This window comes from Onychomys torridus, chromosome X (assembly GCF_903995425.1).
Source record: "Onychomys torridus chromosome X, mOncTor1.1, whole genome shotgun sequence".
Lineage (NCBI taxonomy): Eukaryota > Metazoa > Chordata > Mammalia > Rodentia > Cricetidae > Onychomys > Onychomys torridus.
In genome coordinates, this window is record NC_050466.1 from 59,730,846 (window position 1) to 59,747,813 (window position 16,968).

The 16,968-nt window shown below is 42.7% G+C and overlaps 1 protein-coding gene across 1 annotated transcript in view; it reads right to left on the reverse strand.

The window, feature by feature from the left end:
• Nucleotides 1-16,460, reverse strand: part of Cltrn (collectrin, amino acid transport regulator) — a 32,129-nt gene extending 15,669 nt beyond the window's left edge. Inside the window, exons 1-3 of the mRNA XM_036175129.1 lie at nt 16,129-16,460; nt 15,750-15,808; nt 9,619-9,704 (exon numbers count right to left, since the gene is read on the reverse strand). Of these exons, the coding sequence (XP_036031022.1) occupies nt 9,619-9,704; nt 15,750-15,808; nt 16,129-16,186 (203 nt within the window). The 5' untranslated portion in view covers nt 16,187-16,460. The remainder of the gene's footprint in view (nt 1-9,618; nt 9,705-15,749; nt 15,809-16,128) is intronic.
• Between the last annotated feature and the right edge of the window lie 508 nt (nt 16,461-16,968).

Sequence of the window (16,968 nt, forward strand, 5' to 3'; positions counted from 1 at the left end):
TGACTATAGAAGAAGAGGGACAGAAAGATTGCAAGAGCCAGAGTCAAGGGAGGGCTTGTGGACATGGCAGGACTATTGTACTCATGATAGTGTGTTTGCCTGCAAGTGAGTACACAAGATTGAGCCAATCACCCTTCTAGCACAGAACAAGGAGGAGTTCACAAGCCCCTACCCCTAACTGAAGAGCTATTGACAAGTTGATGGCTTGGGGGGGGCAGTTTTCTTTAAGGCCTTGGTAAGTTGATTACACAGCAGTGGGGGCCTTCACACCCATGAATGTACAGACTATGCAGACTAGAATTGCATTTTTTTTTTTTGGCTTTTGAGACAGGGTTTCTCTATGTAGCTTTGGAGCCTTTCCTGGAACTCACTCTGTAGACCAGGCTGGCCTCGAACTCACAGAGATCTGCCTGGTTCTGCCTCCTGAGTGCTGGGATTAAAGGCATTCGCCACCACCGCCTGGTTTAGAGGAGGGATTCTGTGAGACACTAAGCTGAAGGGTTGGGGGCTAAGAGCAGAGGTTCAAAGTGGACCCTTTGCCAGTCAGAGAGCAGTGGCCCGGTATCAGCTAGCTCAGGTATGGCCCTTGCAGATCCTAACAGTTTAGGGTTATTTGTGGCCTTTATAAGCTAAGCCAATAGTTCTCAACATGTGGACTGTGACCTCTTTGGGGGGTTGAATGACCCTTTCTGGTCACGTATCAGATATCCTGCATTCCAGATATTCACATTACTACTCACAGCAGTAACAAAACCACAGTTACAAAGTAGCAACGAAAATCATGTTATGGTTGGGGGTCAGCACAACATGAGGAACTGTATTAAAGAGTCACAGCATTAAGAAGGTTGAGAACCACTGATCTAAATAGAAGCAGCCCCTGATGGCATTGTGTCTGGTCATGGACATGGCCAGTCCGATAGGCAGAGGGTCCCTGGCCTCCTTCCTGTTTTGCTTGTACCCTAAGCCCAACCATCAGTTCCTCCTGTCCTGTGTGCTTTGCTGGCCAAGTCCTCAGATGTGGGGAAGGAGACTACCCTCTCAAAAGCTCTCAAAAAACCGGGCAGTGGTGGCGCACGCCTGTAATCCCAGCACTTGGGAGGCAGAGCCAGGCGGATCTCTGGGAGTTCAAGGCCAGCCTGGGCTACCAAGTGAGTTCCAGGAAAGGCGCAAAGCTACACAGAGAAACCCTGTCTCAAACCCCCACCACCAAAAATGGTCCCAAACCACCCACCTCCCTCCTGAGATGGGCAATTGAGTAGGCACCTGGACAGGCAGGGACCTCCCCCTCCGCCCCCGCCTTCTGCAACCAGGATCTCTGATTCAAGGTCCACTTGCCCTAGCTTCACAGAGCACTCAGAAAGCTGCCTCCTCTGCTCCAAGTTCAAGCCATGGCCTCCAGAGGCTGCAGCTTCACCAGAGGACCGATCGTGCTTGCCTTATGAGAAGGAAGCAGAGCCCCAAGACCAGGCCATCTGTCTTCAATCCTGTCACCAGAAAGAATGGTCTGACCTTTCCTGCCTAGGCTGAGGCTTCTGTACAGAAACCCTGCTTCAGGACAAACATCTCTGTGAGCCTTCTTTCAGCCTTCACTCGGCTGTCCAACCAGCCACACATCCAGGATACCTTCTTCTCAGAGCTTCTACTGGACAGCTAAAATTAGATTCAGTGTTGCCAGGGGCCTGGAGACCTAAAGAGGGCCACTGTTCCCTGAACACACCCACCCTACTAGCCTCGTCAGCCTAAGAGACAGCTACTGTCCTGCCTCTTCGCACTCAAGGCCCCAGCCCTTGTATCCTGTTGACTTTTTCCTAACTCTAGGGTTGACGGGTCTCACATGAGCCCACAGTGGAGACTTTTCTGGTATCAAAACCTTGCCTACTCCCCTACCAACCCACTCCTTCCATCTGTTTGGGACCAAACACCCAGTGTGCCCACCTTGTAGAATTAATTGTTCTTCTAGAGTAATGAGAGTTTAAATTATACTCAAGTTTATCATCTTTTTTGAGATTATCATTTCTTTCTCTTCAGGACACACCATGGTTTATGCTAGTGGCACTATTGAGGCTTGGGGCCAGATTATATGTTATGCCTTCTGGGAAGCAGCATCCTTGGGCTCTCTCTCAAGCAGTGACAAGCAACAGTAGTGACAAGAAGCAGTGTCCCCAGGCATTTCAGTAATCATCAGGGTAAGAAGCCAAAACCAAATAAGTAAACAGATAGATGATAGATAGATAGATAGATAGATAGATAGATAGATAGATAGATGGATGGATGGATGGATGGATGGATGGATGGATAGATAGATAGATAGATAGATAGATAGATAGATAGATAAGCACTGGCTGAGAACCACAAACCAATTCTGACCTCTACTGGCAAGAAACTGTCAAGCTTAGTATTCCAAAATATGCAGCTCTATATAATAAGTAACAAAGATACAAATATGACCAAAATGAAATAAGGCATCCTTGCTAAAAAAACAAAGTATTTCTACTTTAGGGAGGGGAAAAGTAAGGGAATGTAGTTCTATCTTTTCTTTCTTTCTTTTCTTTTTTCTGCAGGCTGTATTAGGTTGGGGATAATTTCTGTTATTTGGCCTCACTAATAATCAAAAATGTAAAATGGTTTAAATGAGCTACTTTAAAAAGTTTCAATTGCTAAACACTTTTAAAAGATGTGCTTAAATTTTATTTAGGTGTCTGTATGAATGTATGTGCCTGTGAACAGGTTCCTTTGAAGGCCAAAAGATGGTGTCCAAACACCTGGAACTGGGAAAACTAATTCAGGTCCTCTGGAAGAGTGGAAAGTGCTCATAACTGCTGAACCATTTCTCCATCCACCTCCTCAAATTCAAATCTAAATAATGCCAAGGACTGACTGGCAAGAAATGAAATCCCAAGAAGCCAATGGGTCAAGCTACTCTGGATCACTAATTGGAAGTATTTTCTAGACGACAGAAATTCTTCTGTGTACACACAATAACCAAGGACACTGAAGAGGATAGTCTTTGTAGCACTCTTCATTGAAGCAGAGAATTGGAACAATGGAAATGTCTATCAATAAAGAGGAATGAATAAAATAAATGTGACATGTGCTATCAAAGGAATAGTATCCCGTATACTACTAGAAAGAAAGAACTCAGCACAATCAAGCCAGATAATTCTGTTATGGGGAAAGGATGTATATTCTCTTAGCAACAAATTTGGTCTCTACTCAGCCTCCAGTTTTTGATGATCAAAAAATGTTTCCAGATATTGCAAAACAACCTCTGAAGGCCAAAATAATCATTTGGTAGAAACCACTGAAGTAAGAACTGCATATTTTTAACAAAAGGGTAGGGGCTAGAGAAAAGGTTCAGTGGTTAAGAGCACTTGCAGCTCTTCCAAAGACCTGGAAATCAGTTCTGAGTCTACATCAGGCAGTTCATAGCCATCTGTGACTCCAGCTCCAAGAATCTGGTGCCCTCTTCTGGCCACCGAGGGTACACACACATACAGATAAATAAAAATAAATCTTTTTTATTTTATTTTATTTTATTTTATTTTTTTAAGATGCAGTGGTGGTGCATGTCTCCTTTAATCCCAGCACCTGGGAGACAAAGGCAAGTGGATCTCTGAGTTTGAGGCCAGCCTGGTCTACAGAGTGAGTTCCAGGACAGCCAGGATGAAAGAAAAAAGAAATACTTTTATCACAACTAAATACAAATCCTATATTTCCTGGGGGATGTCTTTTTATACACTGTGAATATATGTTGTTCTCATTGGTTAATAAATAAGCTGCTTTGGCCTATGACAAGGCAGCTTAGAGGCAAGCGGGAAATTGAGGGAGAGAGACTGGAAAGAGAAAGGCAGAGTCTGAGGAGAGACATCAGCACCACCAGGAGAAGCAAGATGTGAAAGTACCAGTAAGCCATGGCCACATGGCAGCTTGCAGATAAATAGAAATGGGTTAAATTATAAGAGCTGGATAGCAAGAAGCCTGCCACAGGTCATACAGTTTGTAAATAACATAAGCCTCTGTGTGTTTACTTGGATCCGAGCAGCTATGGGATGGGACTACTGGGTAGAACACAGTAAAATTTCTGACTACATATATTTCCCAAATTTTAAATATGTGTGGGTCTAATGGATCCATGTGAGTTTATTTTAGCAATCATTCTGAACGATGGTTGATTGACTTTCTTTTAAGTGTTTTGACAGCATGTATGTATGTGTGTATTGAAGAACCAGCTTGCCTCCATCTTAGGCTTAAAAGCCATCTTATAGTAAAGACAAACTAGGTTCATTTCTGTTTATGATTTCAACCTGTTTCTCAAGGATGGGGCTATACCCCACTTGTAACCTTAACTACAAATGGTTCTGGACTGCCTGTTCCAGGAATGGCAATCATTTCTTTGTTTCAAAAAGTTAATAGTTATCTTGCAATCCTACCTGTAGTTCAAATGGGTTGTTATGACTACCTTGTTATGGCTACCTTGCAACCATGTCATTGTTTCACGAGCTTGTTAGGACTAACTTGCTATGTTTATGTTCTGCTCCTGTAACCCATTTTGCCCATCAAATCCCCATTTGGAAACCCCCTACCCCTGAGCTATAACAGTCTTGTCTTCCTCACATCCAATGCTGACCTCTGGAACCCCAGTATGTGAGTTTTTTTTTAAGCTTGCTTTAATTAATTGGTCATGATGATTTGGGTCATTGGTCTTTCTCCTCCCATGCACATCCTGGTGCCCATGGAGGTCAGAAGAGGGCATCAGGTTCCCTGGAACTGCTGTTATAGATAGTTGTGAACCATCATGTGGGTGCTGGGGACTGAACCTGGGTCTTCTACAAGAGCAATAAGTGCTCTTAACCACTGAGTCATGTCTCCAGCCCTTGACCAGTGATTTTCATCAGTGAATTATATTAACGTCTACATGAATGGCTTCTTTCAGCAACTCACTAAAAAGAAGCCACAAATGTTCTGTCTCCTTAAATGTATGAGATGCTGGCCTGAAAGCAATTCTCTGCCAATTGGCTCCATGCTACTTCTCATCAATGAGGCCAAACAGAGCCAATGGGTGGTAAGACTTTAGGCTCTTGTTTCTGAAAGTCAGGACTAAAAGAGAGTTGGGCTGCAAGCACGAGACAGGTAATCCCCTTACCTTTCCATGGATACAAGAACACATTGTTCCTTTTTAGGTCACAAGACTTATCCTTGGAGAGTTAAGTAGAGCAGGAAATTCATTACAAGCTCCATGCTACTTAGAAAGAGAAAGCAATGACTGCACCAGACTTCTATTTATACTGCTAAAAGTGAGAGATTATCCTAGGAGCCTTGTTTGTGTAATATGTAGTCAAATGTCTGTTTGCCTGAAAACTAAACTTCTAACTCGATTATAGTTGCCTTGAAAACAACTTAGAACACTTTGGAATTCCTGTGGCAGTAAATCTGGCTTAATGATATTGGAAACAGAGGTGGAATCTGTGCCTCAGTCAAGCCCAAACACCTATCCTCAATAAACCAGCTAATTAAAAGTGGAAAGCAGAAAGAGGATTTAGTTAACATGGCCACACTGGAAAAGAGACAAACAGATCCAGGGAAACCCCAAAGTCCATCTTGGGGGCCCTAAACTGAGATCAAAGTTTATATAGAGGGCCAAGGATATGCGCATCTAACAGTCTCTGCCAAGGTATGGTCCTGTCTCTTCTTGGCCTTGTCTGGGCTTCAGTCTCATCCTCTAAGGTGGTCTGACAAGTTGTTAGAACTGTGTGAAATGTCTTTCCAGAAGACAAACTCCCCTTGGCTGGGGCGTTTTCCTTCTCCCAACATGAGATTCTCAAGGAAATTCCCATTCCTTTTCCTTTTTTGTTTTTGGTTTGGTTTTTTTCAGATAGTGTTTCTCTGTGTAGCCCTACCTATCCTAGAACTCTCTCTCTAGACCAGGCTGGCCTTGAACTCACAGAAATTCTCCTGCCTCTGCCTCCTGGGAATGATGGGATTCCACCACCACCCACAGTCCAAAATTCCCATTTCTTGAGTATGGGGACATTTTTTTCAATAGTCAGGTAGTCAAATTGAGAGGCACAGGTTATCTCTTGAGAATATCATGACTTCTGTTAGACCTATTACAAGTTCACAGCAGGCTTTCAGGACAAAACACTTCTGTGGCTACCACTACAAAAATGTGCTTCCTTAGGCTGACCCCACAGGCCAAATGAAGAAAAACGTGTCTTTCACACTGTTACCTTTGGCCTTCACAGAAAAACCTTTATTGGGGCTGGAGAGATGGCTCAGTGGTTAAGAGCACTGACTGCTCTTCCAAAGGTCCTGAGTTCAATTCCCAGCAACCACATTGTGGTTCACAGCCATCTGTAATGAGATCTGGCGCCCTCTTCTGTATACATAATAAATAAATAAATCTTTAAAAAAAAAATAGAAGAAGAAGAAGAATGGAGAAAGTGTGCTGAATATTAGCATACATGCATCAATTCTCTGCTCTCTGGTCTTGATTATGGATGTAATGTGACAAGTTCTCCCAAGCTCCCGCTTATTTAAATTCCCTGACATTATGGTCTGTAACCTGGAATTGTTAGCCAAAAACAAAAACAAAAAACAAAACAAAAAAACAAAACAACAACAACAAAAAAAACCCTTCATTGATCTAGTTTTATACTTTGGGAAATGTACGATGAGCAATGAAACTTCTTTATAGCCTGGGTGTCTGTTGAAAACTGAATCACCTTTCAAATAAACTAGATCTGATATGCACAGACCACCGCAATGTCCCAGGTTCTAAAGGAAAACTTTCTGAAGGCAAATTCCTCAGATCCTGAAATGTTACACAGCTCATCACTTTTGCCCAAGAACAGAAGCGTCTGGTTGAACAAAGTCATGCACCAGATGAAAGGGAGGCACGCGGGGGAAGTCACAGTGCCAGAACACAGTAAAGTACAAAACTTGCTGACAGGGGAGTTAGTAAACAAGAGACAACGGTCAACTTAGCACTGTGAGATGGTGAGGGCTTTCTTCCCTTTTGAACTTCTGGAGTGTGGTCACCTTGTTTTCATTTAGATCGGTTTTGATCTTTAGTTCCGTGTGTGTGTGCCTATGTCTGTGTGATTGTTGTTCACAGGTGTGCAGGTGCCCCCACAGAGTCCGGAAGAGAGCATCGGATCCTCTAGAGCAGGAGTCAAGGAAGTTGTGGACAGCCCTATGTGGGCGCTGGGCACTGAACTGATGTATTCTGCAAGAACAGTGTACATTTTCACTGCTGGGTCCTCTATCCATCTCCCTTACTTTTATTTTTAAAAATTGTAATGCTAGGGAAAATGGAAGGAAGGTAATGATGATGGATATGATCAAAATACAGTGTATAAGTGTGTGAAATTTTCAAAGAATAAATTTAAAATGTCATTAAATATATTTCCTTTAAAATTTGATAAAGCATGAAGAGAATTTAGGGCAAAATTTTGTCTTTCTACACACTTTCTTTTTAAAAAAAACTTTTGTGAATGCATTGTTTTCAAGCATACACGTGTAGGAATTGGGGAGCTAGCTTAGTTGTTAAAGTGCCTGTCACACGATCTTGAGAACCTGAGTTCAGGTCTCCAGCACCCATGGAAAAGTGTGATGGCATGTGTCTGTAACTCTAGTGCCAAGAGAACGGGAGAGAGACACGTCAATCTTGGAGCATGCTGGCCAGTCTAGCCAATCCTTGGGCTCCAGGCTCAGTGAGATATCCTGTGTCAAAAAACAAGGTGGAAAACAAGAGAGGAAGATACCTGACCCCAGATTCCACACACGCACACACTGAGACAGGGCTTCTCTGTGTAACAGCCCTGGATCACCTGGAACTCCTTATATAGACCAGGCTGGCCTCAAACTCAGAGACCATGTGCCTCTGCCTTTGGAATAGTGAGATTAAAGGTGTGTGCCATTATGCCCAGCTTCCTTTTTTTTTTTTTTTTTTTTTACTCACATCAGATATTGGGAACCTGAGAGAAATCAACTGATAGGCTGTAATTTATTACAGAAGTTGTACTCTTTAGTAAAGCAGTTGTGGGGTGACGATAAAAGGACTAGTTGGAGGCTATTTAATCCCCAGGCAAATTTTCTTCCTAATCTTAAAAAGTTTTGAAATAAAGTCAGAAGGGGATGGTGCATGCCTGTAATTCTAGTACTCAGGAGGCTGAGACAGAAGGATCAGGAGTTCAAGACCATTTTCAGCTACCTAATGAATTCAAGGCCAGCCTAGACCAGGTGAGACCCTGTCTAAAAACAACAACAAAAATCCTGAAATGAAATAAGTTAACCATGACTGTCTTTGGTAGTGCTGAACTGAAAAAGGTGAAATCACATGCTTGGGCAATACATAAGCTCCTTAGCAGGCTGTGAAATGTGGCGCCTTCCCATCGAAATGCTCCTTCACTGTACACAGCAAGCATAGCCTGACAGTTCTACTAGGAAGCTGCACCAGGGAAGCCCAGTGGAAGCAGACACAGTGAGTTTGCTCCCTGAGAAATGAGAGCCCATGCTCAGATACTCCATCCAGCTCACCAGTCATTTCACCTCTCAACTGGAGGCAACTGAGGCAGGGAGTGGAGAGCCGCCGGGAGTGGTAACCTAATCAATCCCAAAGAAAAACGGGGAAGAAGCACTATAAACAGAAACAGTTCCTCCAGAAGAACAGGGAAACAAATGTCAAACTATGAAAACTGCCCATGCAGGGTGGCAAGCACCTTTAATCCCAGAGAGACAGGGCAGACAGATAGATCTCTGTGAGTTCCAAGCTAGCTTCATCTACCTACATAGCTATAAGGACATAGGACAGCCAGGGCTATATCATGAGACACTGTCTCAAAAAAAAAAACCCTATTAATAGTTCATACTAAATATTTTGAAGAAAATTAACAAGATATTCTGATAAATACCAATGTGGGGATAGTCTATCCATGTTTAGGTTACTTTTTAAAGGAGAATAGATTTCTTTGATATTACCTAGCTCTCTGAAAGAAAAATTGTATGTGTACACTAGAAATGTATAAAGCATCTGACATAAAAGACACAACTAGAATTTTGGTCATGGCCATTAACCTGTTGAACAAGGGGAATATGATATAAACTATAAGCTGTGCTCCATTGCAAAAAGTTCTTTTAAATGTCCCATAAAAATGCAGGTCCCAGGCTGGGCGTGGTAGCCTGTTACCCCAGCACTTGGATGGCTGAGGCAGAAGGATTACCAGAAGTTCCATACTGGCCCAGGCTCCACAGCAAGTTCCAGGCCAAGCAAGATTACATAGAAAGTCTCAAAGCAAAGCAAGGGCTGGAGAAATGGTTCATTGGGTTAGAGACAAACCTGAGGTTCTGAATTCGACCCCCTGAACCCACACGGTAGAAGGAGAGAATCAACTCCCACAAGATGTCCTCTGGCTTCCACTTGCACGCCATGATGCACACACACACACACACACACACACACACACACACACACACACACACAATAATTAAGTAGATAAATAATGAAGAAATAACCAGAAATCCTGGTCCCTTAAATTTGGGGGTTACTAAGTTATTTTCAAGATGGAAATTTGAAATAATGTATTATCTCAAACTTGAGATGTCATGCTGTTGGCTTACTCTGTTGATTCTCTGTTGGGAACTTTTCTCATAGAGAATGCCACCATTGCTCTGAAGAGATATTCTTCATCTGTGTCCCAGACATACTGAAAGAAAAAGGGGGAAAAAGTATACATGAATAGGGTGGAGAACAAACTGCCCATTTGGTGGTGTGTCACATCACCCTCCTTCTTGTTTTCTTTCTCTCCGTCCTCCATATATTTCTCATGCACTGGAGATCATGGCAACTCACATTCTTAGACATTCTACAATTCCAAGTTTGGTGTGTTTCCTGTGGAGCTCTTTTCTTGACCCTGCAATGCCACTAATCTATCAACAAACCTGATATTTCTACGCCTCATTCTGGTGTATCATGAGAACATTGTTAGGACTTGGGTTCATACTGAGATGGGAGAACTCTTTTATCATTACTGATCTGCCCTCTTATGATGGTAAGGAGGGGACTGTAGATAAAACTAGATGCCGGGTGGTGGTGGCGCACGCCTGTAATCCCAGCACTCAGGAGGCAGAGGCAGGCAGATCTTTGTGAGTTTGAAGCCAGCCTGGTCTACCAAGCGAGATCCAGGAAAGGCACAAAAGCTACACAGAGAAACCCTATCTCGAAAAACCAAAATATAAAAAATAAAAAAATAAAAAAAACAACTAGATGACCCTAAACAACAGCAGAAAATGTATCCCCTGGTTTACTTCCTCTAGACAAGAAAGATATATTCTTTTTTCTTAAATGCCTTCATAATGTGTGTATACCTTGTATTCTTTTTAAATTTTTAATTTAACTTTATTTGTGTGGGTGCATGTGTGGTGTATGTGTATGCATGTTTGCGTTTGTGTACACATGTATGCAGATACACTTGCCCATGCATGCAAATAAGGCCAGAGATTGTAGATGTTGAGCGTCTTCCTTTATTGCTCACCATATTTTTTGTTTGTTTTTAGACAAAGTCTCGATATGTAGCCCTGGATGGCCTGGAACTAGACATGGAGACCATGCCTACCTTTGCCTCCCAGGTGCTGGAACTAAAGGTATATGCCTCCACACCTGGGTCCACCTCATTTTGAGACATGGTCTCTCTCTCTGAACTTGGAGCTTTTGGCTTGGTCTGCTGACTGGCTAGAAAGCTCCAAGGGCCTCCTGTCTTTGTCCCCAGCCCCAGCCCTAAGTTATAGCCATCTACCACAGCACAAAGCTTTTTTGTGGGGCTGCTGGGGATCTGAACTCAGGTCTTTACGGTTGCATGGTAGGTTCTTTACTCACTGAGCTATCTCCCTAGCCCCCTAAGTTAAACAGTGGTATTGAAACTTTCTCACTCGCTTCCACTTGACCCCTTCCTTTCAGCCCTGTCAAACATCGCTGCAATAAAATGTCATCAAGAAGAAAACTTAGTCTCTTCTTATGTCACGAGAAAACACTAAGTGTTTCATTTGAAGGTCAACCTCAGACATTACCGAAATAATCTTTCAGTCTGGTTTTCCTTTTTCTGAAACAGTGTCTCACTATATTGCCCAGGCTGGTTTTGAACTCCTAGACTGAAGCAACCTACCCATCCCAACCTCCCAAGTGCTGGAACTACAGATGCATATCATCCTGCCCAGCTATGTTCCTTCAATCTTTTAAAAATATTTGTATTACATCTGTGCTTTTTTACTTCGGATGTGTTTTTGTGCACATGCACACATAGTCAGATCATTTAGGGTAATTTGGGGTAATTTGGGCATCAGTTCTCTCCTTCCACCATGTAGGTGGGTTCTGAGGATTAAATTCTTGTTATTTGGCTTGATGGCAAGTGCCTTTACCTACTGAGCCATCTTACTGGCCCACTATTTTAAAGTGAACTTGAAAAAAAATATTATCTGAGAAGTTTGTATGAGTGTGATATGTTTTAATTAAATCCACCCTTTCTTCCTTCCAACTCTCCAAATAGCCTCACTTTTCCCTAATTCATTTTAACTTTTTCTTTTATATTACACTCTGAAAGTTTATAAAGTATTAACTATTTCAGAGCGTAGATCTTTTTTTTTTTTTTTTTTTTTTGGTTTTTTGAGGCAGGGTTCTCTGTGTAACAGCCCTGGCTGTCCTGGAACTCACTCTGTAGACCAGGCTGGCCTCGAACTCACAGATTCACCTGCCTCTGCCTCCAGGGTGCTGAGATCAAAGGTGTGTGCCACCACCACCCAACAATAGATCCTACTTTTTAATGATATATGCTAATAAAATAATTGAGCACAAAATAGAAATAAAAACTGGTCCACTTAAAAGAGCAGACAAACATTACTCAGGCTAGGGAAATAGCTTGGTTGGTAGAATGCTTGCCTTGCATTCATGAGGTCCTGGATTTGATCCCTGGCTCACAAAAACAAAACAGCAACAACAGAAAGCCTGCAGAGTGGTGGCACAGGCTCACAATGACCTTAGGACCCGGGAGGGAGCTAGAAGAATCGCTGTAAGCTCAAGGGCAGCCTGGTCTACATAAAGAGTTCCCAAACTGCATATTGAGACCTTCTCTAATAAAAATTATACACATAAGGCTAGAGGGATGATAGCTCAGCAGATAAGAGTACATACAGTGATTCCAGAGGACCTGAGTTCAATTCCCAGCACCCACATCAGGTGATTCATAATCACCTGTAATTCCAGCTCTGGGGGATCTGACACTCTCTTCTGATCTCCCTGGACACCCATACATACACAAAGAGAGAGAGAGAGAGAGAGAGAGAGAGAGAGAGGAGAGAAACACAGATAAAGAAGACTAAATCTTGATGTTTTCAAAAATAAGTATACATACACATTACATGTGTATATAATTTTATATACAAGATTACAAATGTGTATGCATTTATACACCATACATAGGAAGCCTTGTTGTGAGAATGTGGGGATGGGGAAGGAGCCTGCTCACCTATAAACTAGAATGCCTGTGTACCAAACAAAGATGAAGATGCTAGCCAGAACTTGCCAGAGCATGGCTTTCAATTGCATTTTGGATCTTGGAGAGGATTCCTTAGTGTCTCCTACAAAGGGAGCAGGAGCTCTGTCAGCAGGAGCACAGTTGAGGTCACGGAGTAAAGCTCCCAGCTACTGAGATCAGGAAGAGACTAACTAGTGTTATTTTGTGTTCGTAGTAAACCCACGGAACCAACCTGAGTGGAGAAAAAGGCTAAAAGCCTGTGTTGCCCTCATATCGCATTTCTGCTACACCTTTCAAAGTGTTTCAGAGAGTTTCCCGGCAAGGCATGCAACACATGATAGTAATCAGAAAAAACATACAACTCAAGAAAGGAGAAGGAAAGAGTCCCGACTTAATACCCAGAGACCAAAGTAGCACATGGACAAGAAGGCTGGTGGCACTTCCTGTGCCTGTCGTCCAGACACTTGGCACATGGACACCAAAGTATATGAAACTGAATGTATCGTTAGAGTCCACTTGTGACTTCACACACCACATGGTGCATCTTAGCTGCATGTATTTACCTGTCACTTCAGCTTCCTTGCCTCCTCGTTTCAGTAACAGTTATACCAAGGCCTTAAGTCCCCTGGCTCACTTTACTTTCTGCCCAAATCTAAGGACACCGAAACCTCACATTTTAGTGGAATGACTAAAAGTGACAAGAAAGTCACAAAACAAGGCTTGTTTAATTACAAATTCACGACATCCTACCCTCAAATTACCTGCTCACTTCTTAGAGTTCTCCTTAAGTTCTTTGTCTCAAGACAACTGTCTGTCCCAAGACTGCTTCAAGCCTCCTACACCCCTCCCACAATCAAACACTTTCCCTGCTACCTTGACTCTCCCTGCATGTCTTGGGTTTTATAGTCCTGAAAGCCTGAGAGCTGAAGACAGAACCTGGGGGCCTTTCCCTTGCTTGGCCAAAGCACTCTACCACTGAGCTAAATCCCTAAGCCCCGGTTTTGTAATTTAGAGATAATGTCTCAGCTTGTCCATTTAAACTCCCCTCTCCTCCTCAAAGAAACGAAACTTCCACCCCCCACCACACATCCCAGCCACTTCCTTTCCTTAAGTGCCAGACATTTCTCTCCTGATAACGGCTAATCCGCACAGCTAGGGAAGCTCGGAATACTTCTCTCCCCTCCCTTCATGGCTTAAAACAGCATCAGTTTCTTCTGTGTACTCAAGTCCAGATGGGGCCTGTCCACGGCTTTTACTCATGCTCAAGTTGTTCCCACTAGAAAACCTATGGCTCTGCTTCATCTTCCAACTGCTGGCTCTCTCCAGCCTTTCCCAGCCAGAATTTCTCTTGCTTTTGACACAGGCTCTCATGTATCCCCAGTTCACTGTGTAATGAAGAATGACTGTGAACTTCTGATCCTTCTGCCTCCACCTCCTGAGTGCTACCAGTCCTGGTGTATGGGGAGTTAGAGATGGAACCCAGGGCCTCACACATGCTAGGCAAGCACTCTACCAACTGAAGTACAACGTCAGCTTCCTGCCCTAGCAAAAGATCATAGAGAAGTTACCTATACATTTTTGCATGTTCATACCCAAAGCATGCTACTTATTTTAACCCCTCCAATATCTGATATCAGTTCCAGCACTTTATAAAAACAGCTCGCTCTAAATTCCTCATCTGCCTTCATATAGCTACACACAATGAGCTAGGCCTCTCAACAGCATTTGATGCTTTAAACAGTTCCTCTGTCTTAAAACAACCCCCCACCCCCCACCCCTCACCCCAGACCCCTCCCCCACACACACACACTCCCACGGTCATAGCATCTATTTCCCATGCAGTCTCTTTTTTCAAGGTACTTAAATGCCCTGTTCTTCCTCACAGCTTCAGTTCCAGACATCAGCCTCTCACCCTTACTCACTAAGCTCCTTTTTGTGATAATTGCTATGTTCATATGTGATGGCCCTCTTCCATTCTTTCTCCCCCCTCATGTCTATCCATGGTTACTTTAGACATTGCCGAAGTGTTTGGTACTGAGGTCCCTGCTAAGGCCAGAGGCCCTGTATATCTCTCCTTCCTGCCTCAAGACAGCACATTGCATTTGTCTTACTGAGAATCTAATGGACAAGTTATTCTCTCACTATTACAAGCTCCACAAGGCACAGAGAAGCCCAGTGTTAGCTACCATTGCATCTAAGGATTCTGGGATAAGAAATCTTATGCACTTATGCACTTATGCGGAGTCTCTATAGTCAAACTAAACTGCCTGGATTTGAATCTCACTCCTGCCATTTCCTGGCTTGAGATTGTCAAAGGCTCACATATGTCTTTGGGCCTGTGTTTTCTCACTCATCCCATGAGAATGAGCATACCTGTACTCAAGAGGGTAAAGGCTCAATACGCTGGTAGGAGTCAAGCGCTTAGAAGAGTCCCCACTAGAAAGTCAAACAATGTCTTAATAAATGTTTGTTATCATAACAACTGTTACTTATCAGATGAATAATGAAAAAGAAGGCAACTGACTGGTCAGCAAATAGAATACCTCTGAATTCCTTTAGCAAGCTGGGTTTTGTTTGTTTGAAGTATGATGCATTGATATCACCTACTAGTTTAAAATAAAATGCAGACCACACTGGGAAAACTGACACTAGAATTAGACAATACCATCTTCTTAATTCAATGACCTTTATTATTCTTCCACCCCCTATAAGGCTCTGTGAGGATTTTTAACTTCTATGATTTTATAAGCACAATTTCCATACTGTCACAGCTGGGAAGGATGGAAGCTTTGCATAGAACTGGAAAACGTTGTACTGTGGAATATTTTGATGTTAGTAGCGCAAGCCTTTCTTTTTGATGACTGGAAAACAGGCTGATAACATTTAAACACCCACAAAAGTGAAGAACAGACTCATCCTGGACATACACACCTTCATCAGACCAGACGGACCCCTTTGCTCCATGTTACTGGATTGAGAGATTCAAGTTTTCAAGACTGTTTTATGCAACACAGTCCCCCCCCCCTTCTCAATCACTCACTACTGATCAAGATCTATCAGCAAACCTGTTCTATCAGTGAGTCCCATTTTACTAATCTAGCTTTGGGGAAAGATCGGACTTGAAAGTCAAGATAAGGTCACTATGAAGAGAAGCCATTTATTTGAGAAAGCCTGACGCTGTTAGAAGAACAGAATCTGAAATGAGCCGGCAGGTGTTCCACTTACTGCTTTCTCTCCAAGAGCGCTTCTGATGCTGAGTCTTACTTTAAAGGCATTTTCTGCATCTGCCAGAGGAGCGGGAGTAATAAAGAGCAGTAAATTAGGATAAACTGATAAAACAGCCTGATAAATCCTAATTTTAATACAGCCCAGATGGACCTAACAAAGAACTACAATTGATCTGCCCCAGTACCCCTGCAACTCTAATGAAAATCATATTAAATCATTTACATGTTTCTTTCAATTCCTAAGATTCATAGGTTCAACTTTCGATCCACAGGTCTGCAGAGTTAGAAAAAAAATCATTTGGTTGTTTTTCACTCAATGACTCCACAAACATATAGGAAACTGTTCATTTATTTTTTTAAGTTTCAAGACTACGTACCTGGGTGACAGAGTTCAGCATGAATAGCAGTTACCAGGAAAAAGAGTGGCCACAGCATTCTTTCCAGGTCGAAAACAGAAGACAAACTGAGGGAAAAAATCCCCTCTCCACTTAAAGCTGCTTTAATTATTCTGTGACCCGGATTAGGGTATCAGAGAACCCAGCGAGCCACCATCTAAAAGGTTTAATAATTAACACTCATCAGTTGGGTTAATACTTCCATAGAAGCAGACCATCTCCTGTCAGTTATTTACGAAAATCCATCTGGGAAACAGGTCAGTTTTTTTTGTTTTGTTTTGTTTTTTTCCCAAGCTCTACCTCAGAAAAATGTTCCCTCTGCTGACATAATCAGAATTCTCCCCCATGCCTCCTGTAGTTGTGTGGTTAAGCTCATGGTGGAGAGCACTGAGTCCTCCTTGGAGATTTTCTTTGGCATAAAATTTGTGCCCTTTCAGACTATTCTATCTGAGTCACAGACAGGCTATCCAAATATAACTCCTTTTCATCTCTGGTGAGAAATGGCACACTTCTTAGAATGTTGGTTGGTAAAACAGTCTCCAACAAGGAGACGGTTGTGTTGAACCCTAAGGTCTGGCTGTTGTCTAAAGCTCAATGTTAATGATATGAAGACTTTATGCCCAATATGATGATCACTAGATGATGATGATGATGATGATGATGATGATGATGATGATGATGCCACCACTGATGACGCTCTGTCCTGGTGCCACTAGGTACAAGTGAATGGTGACCTCTTAAAAGGGGGCTAGAACCGCTAAGAAACTGTAATTTAATTTAGTTTAAGTTGCCACATAGTGCTAGTGACTACATTGTTCAGTG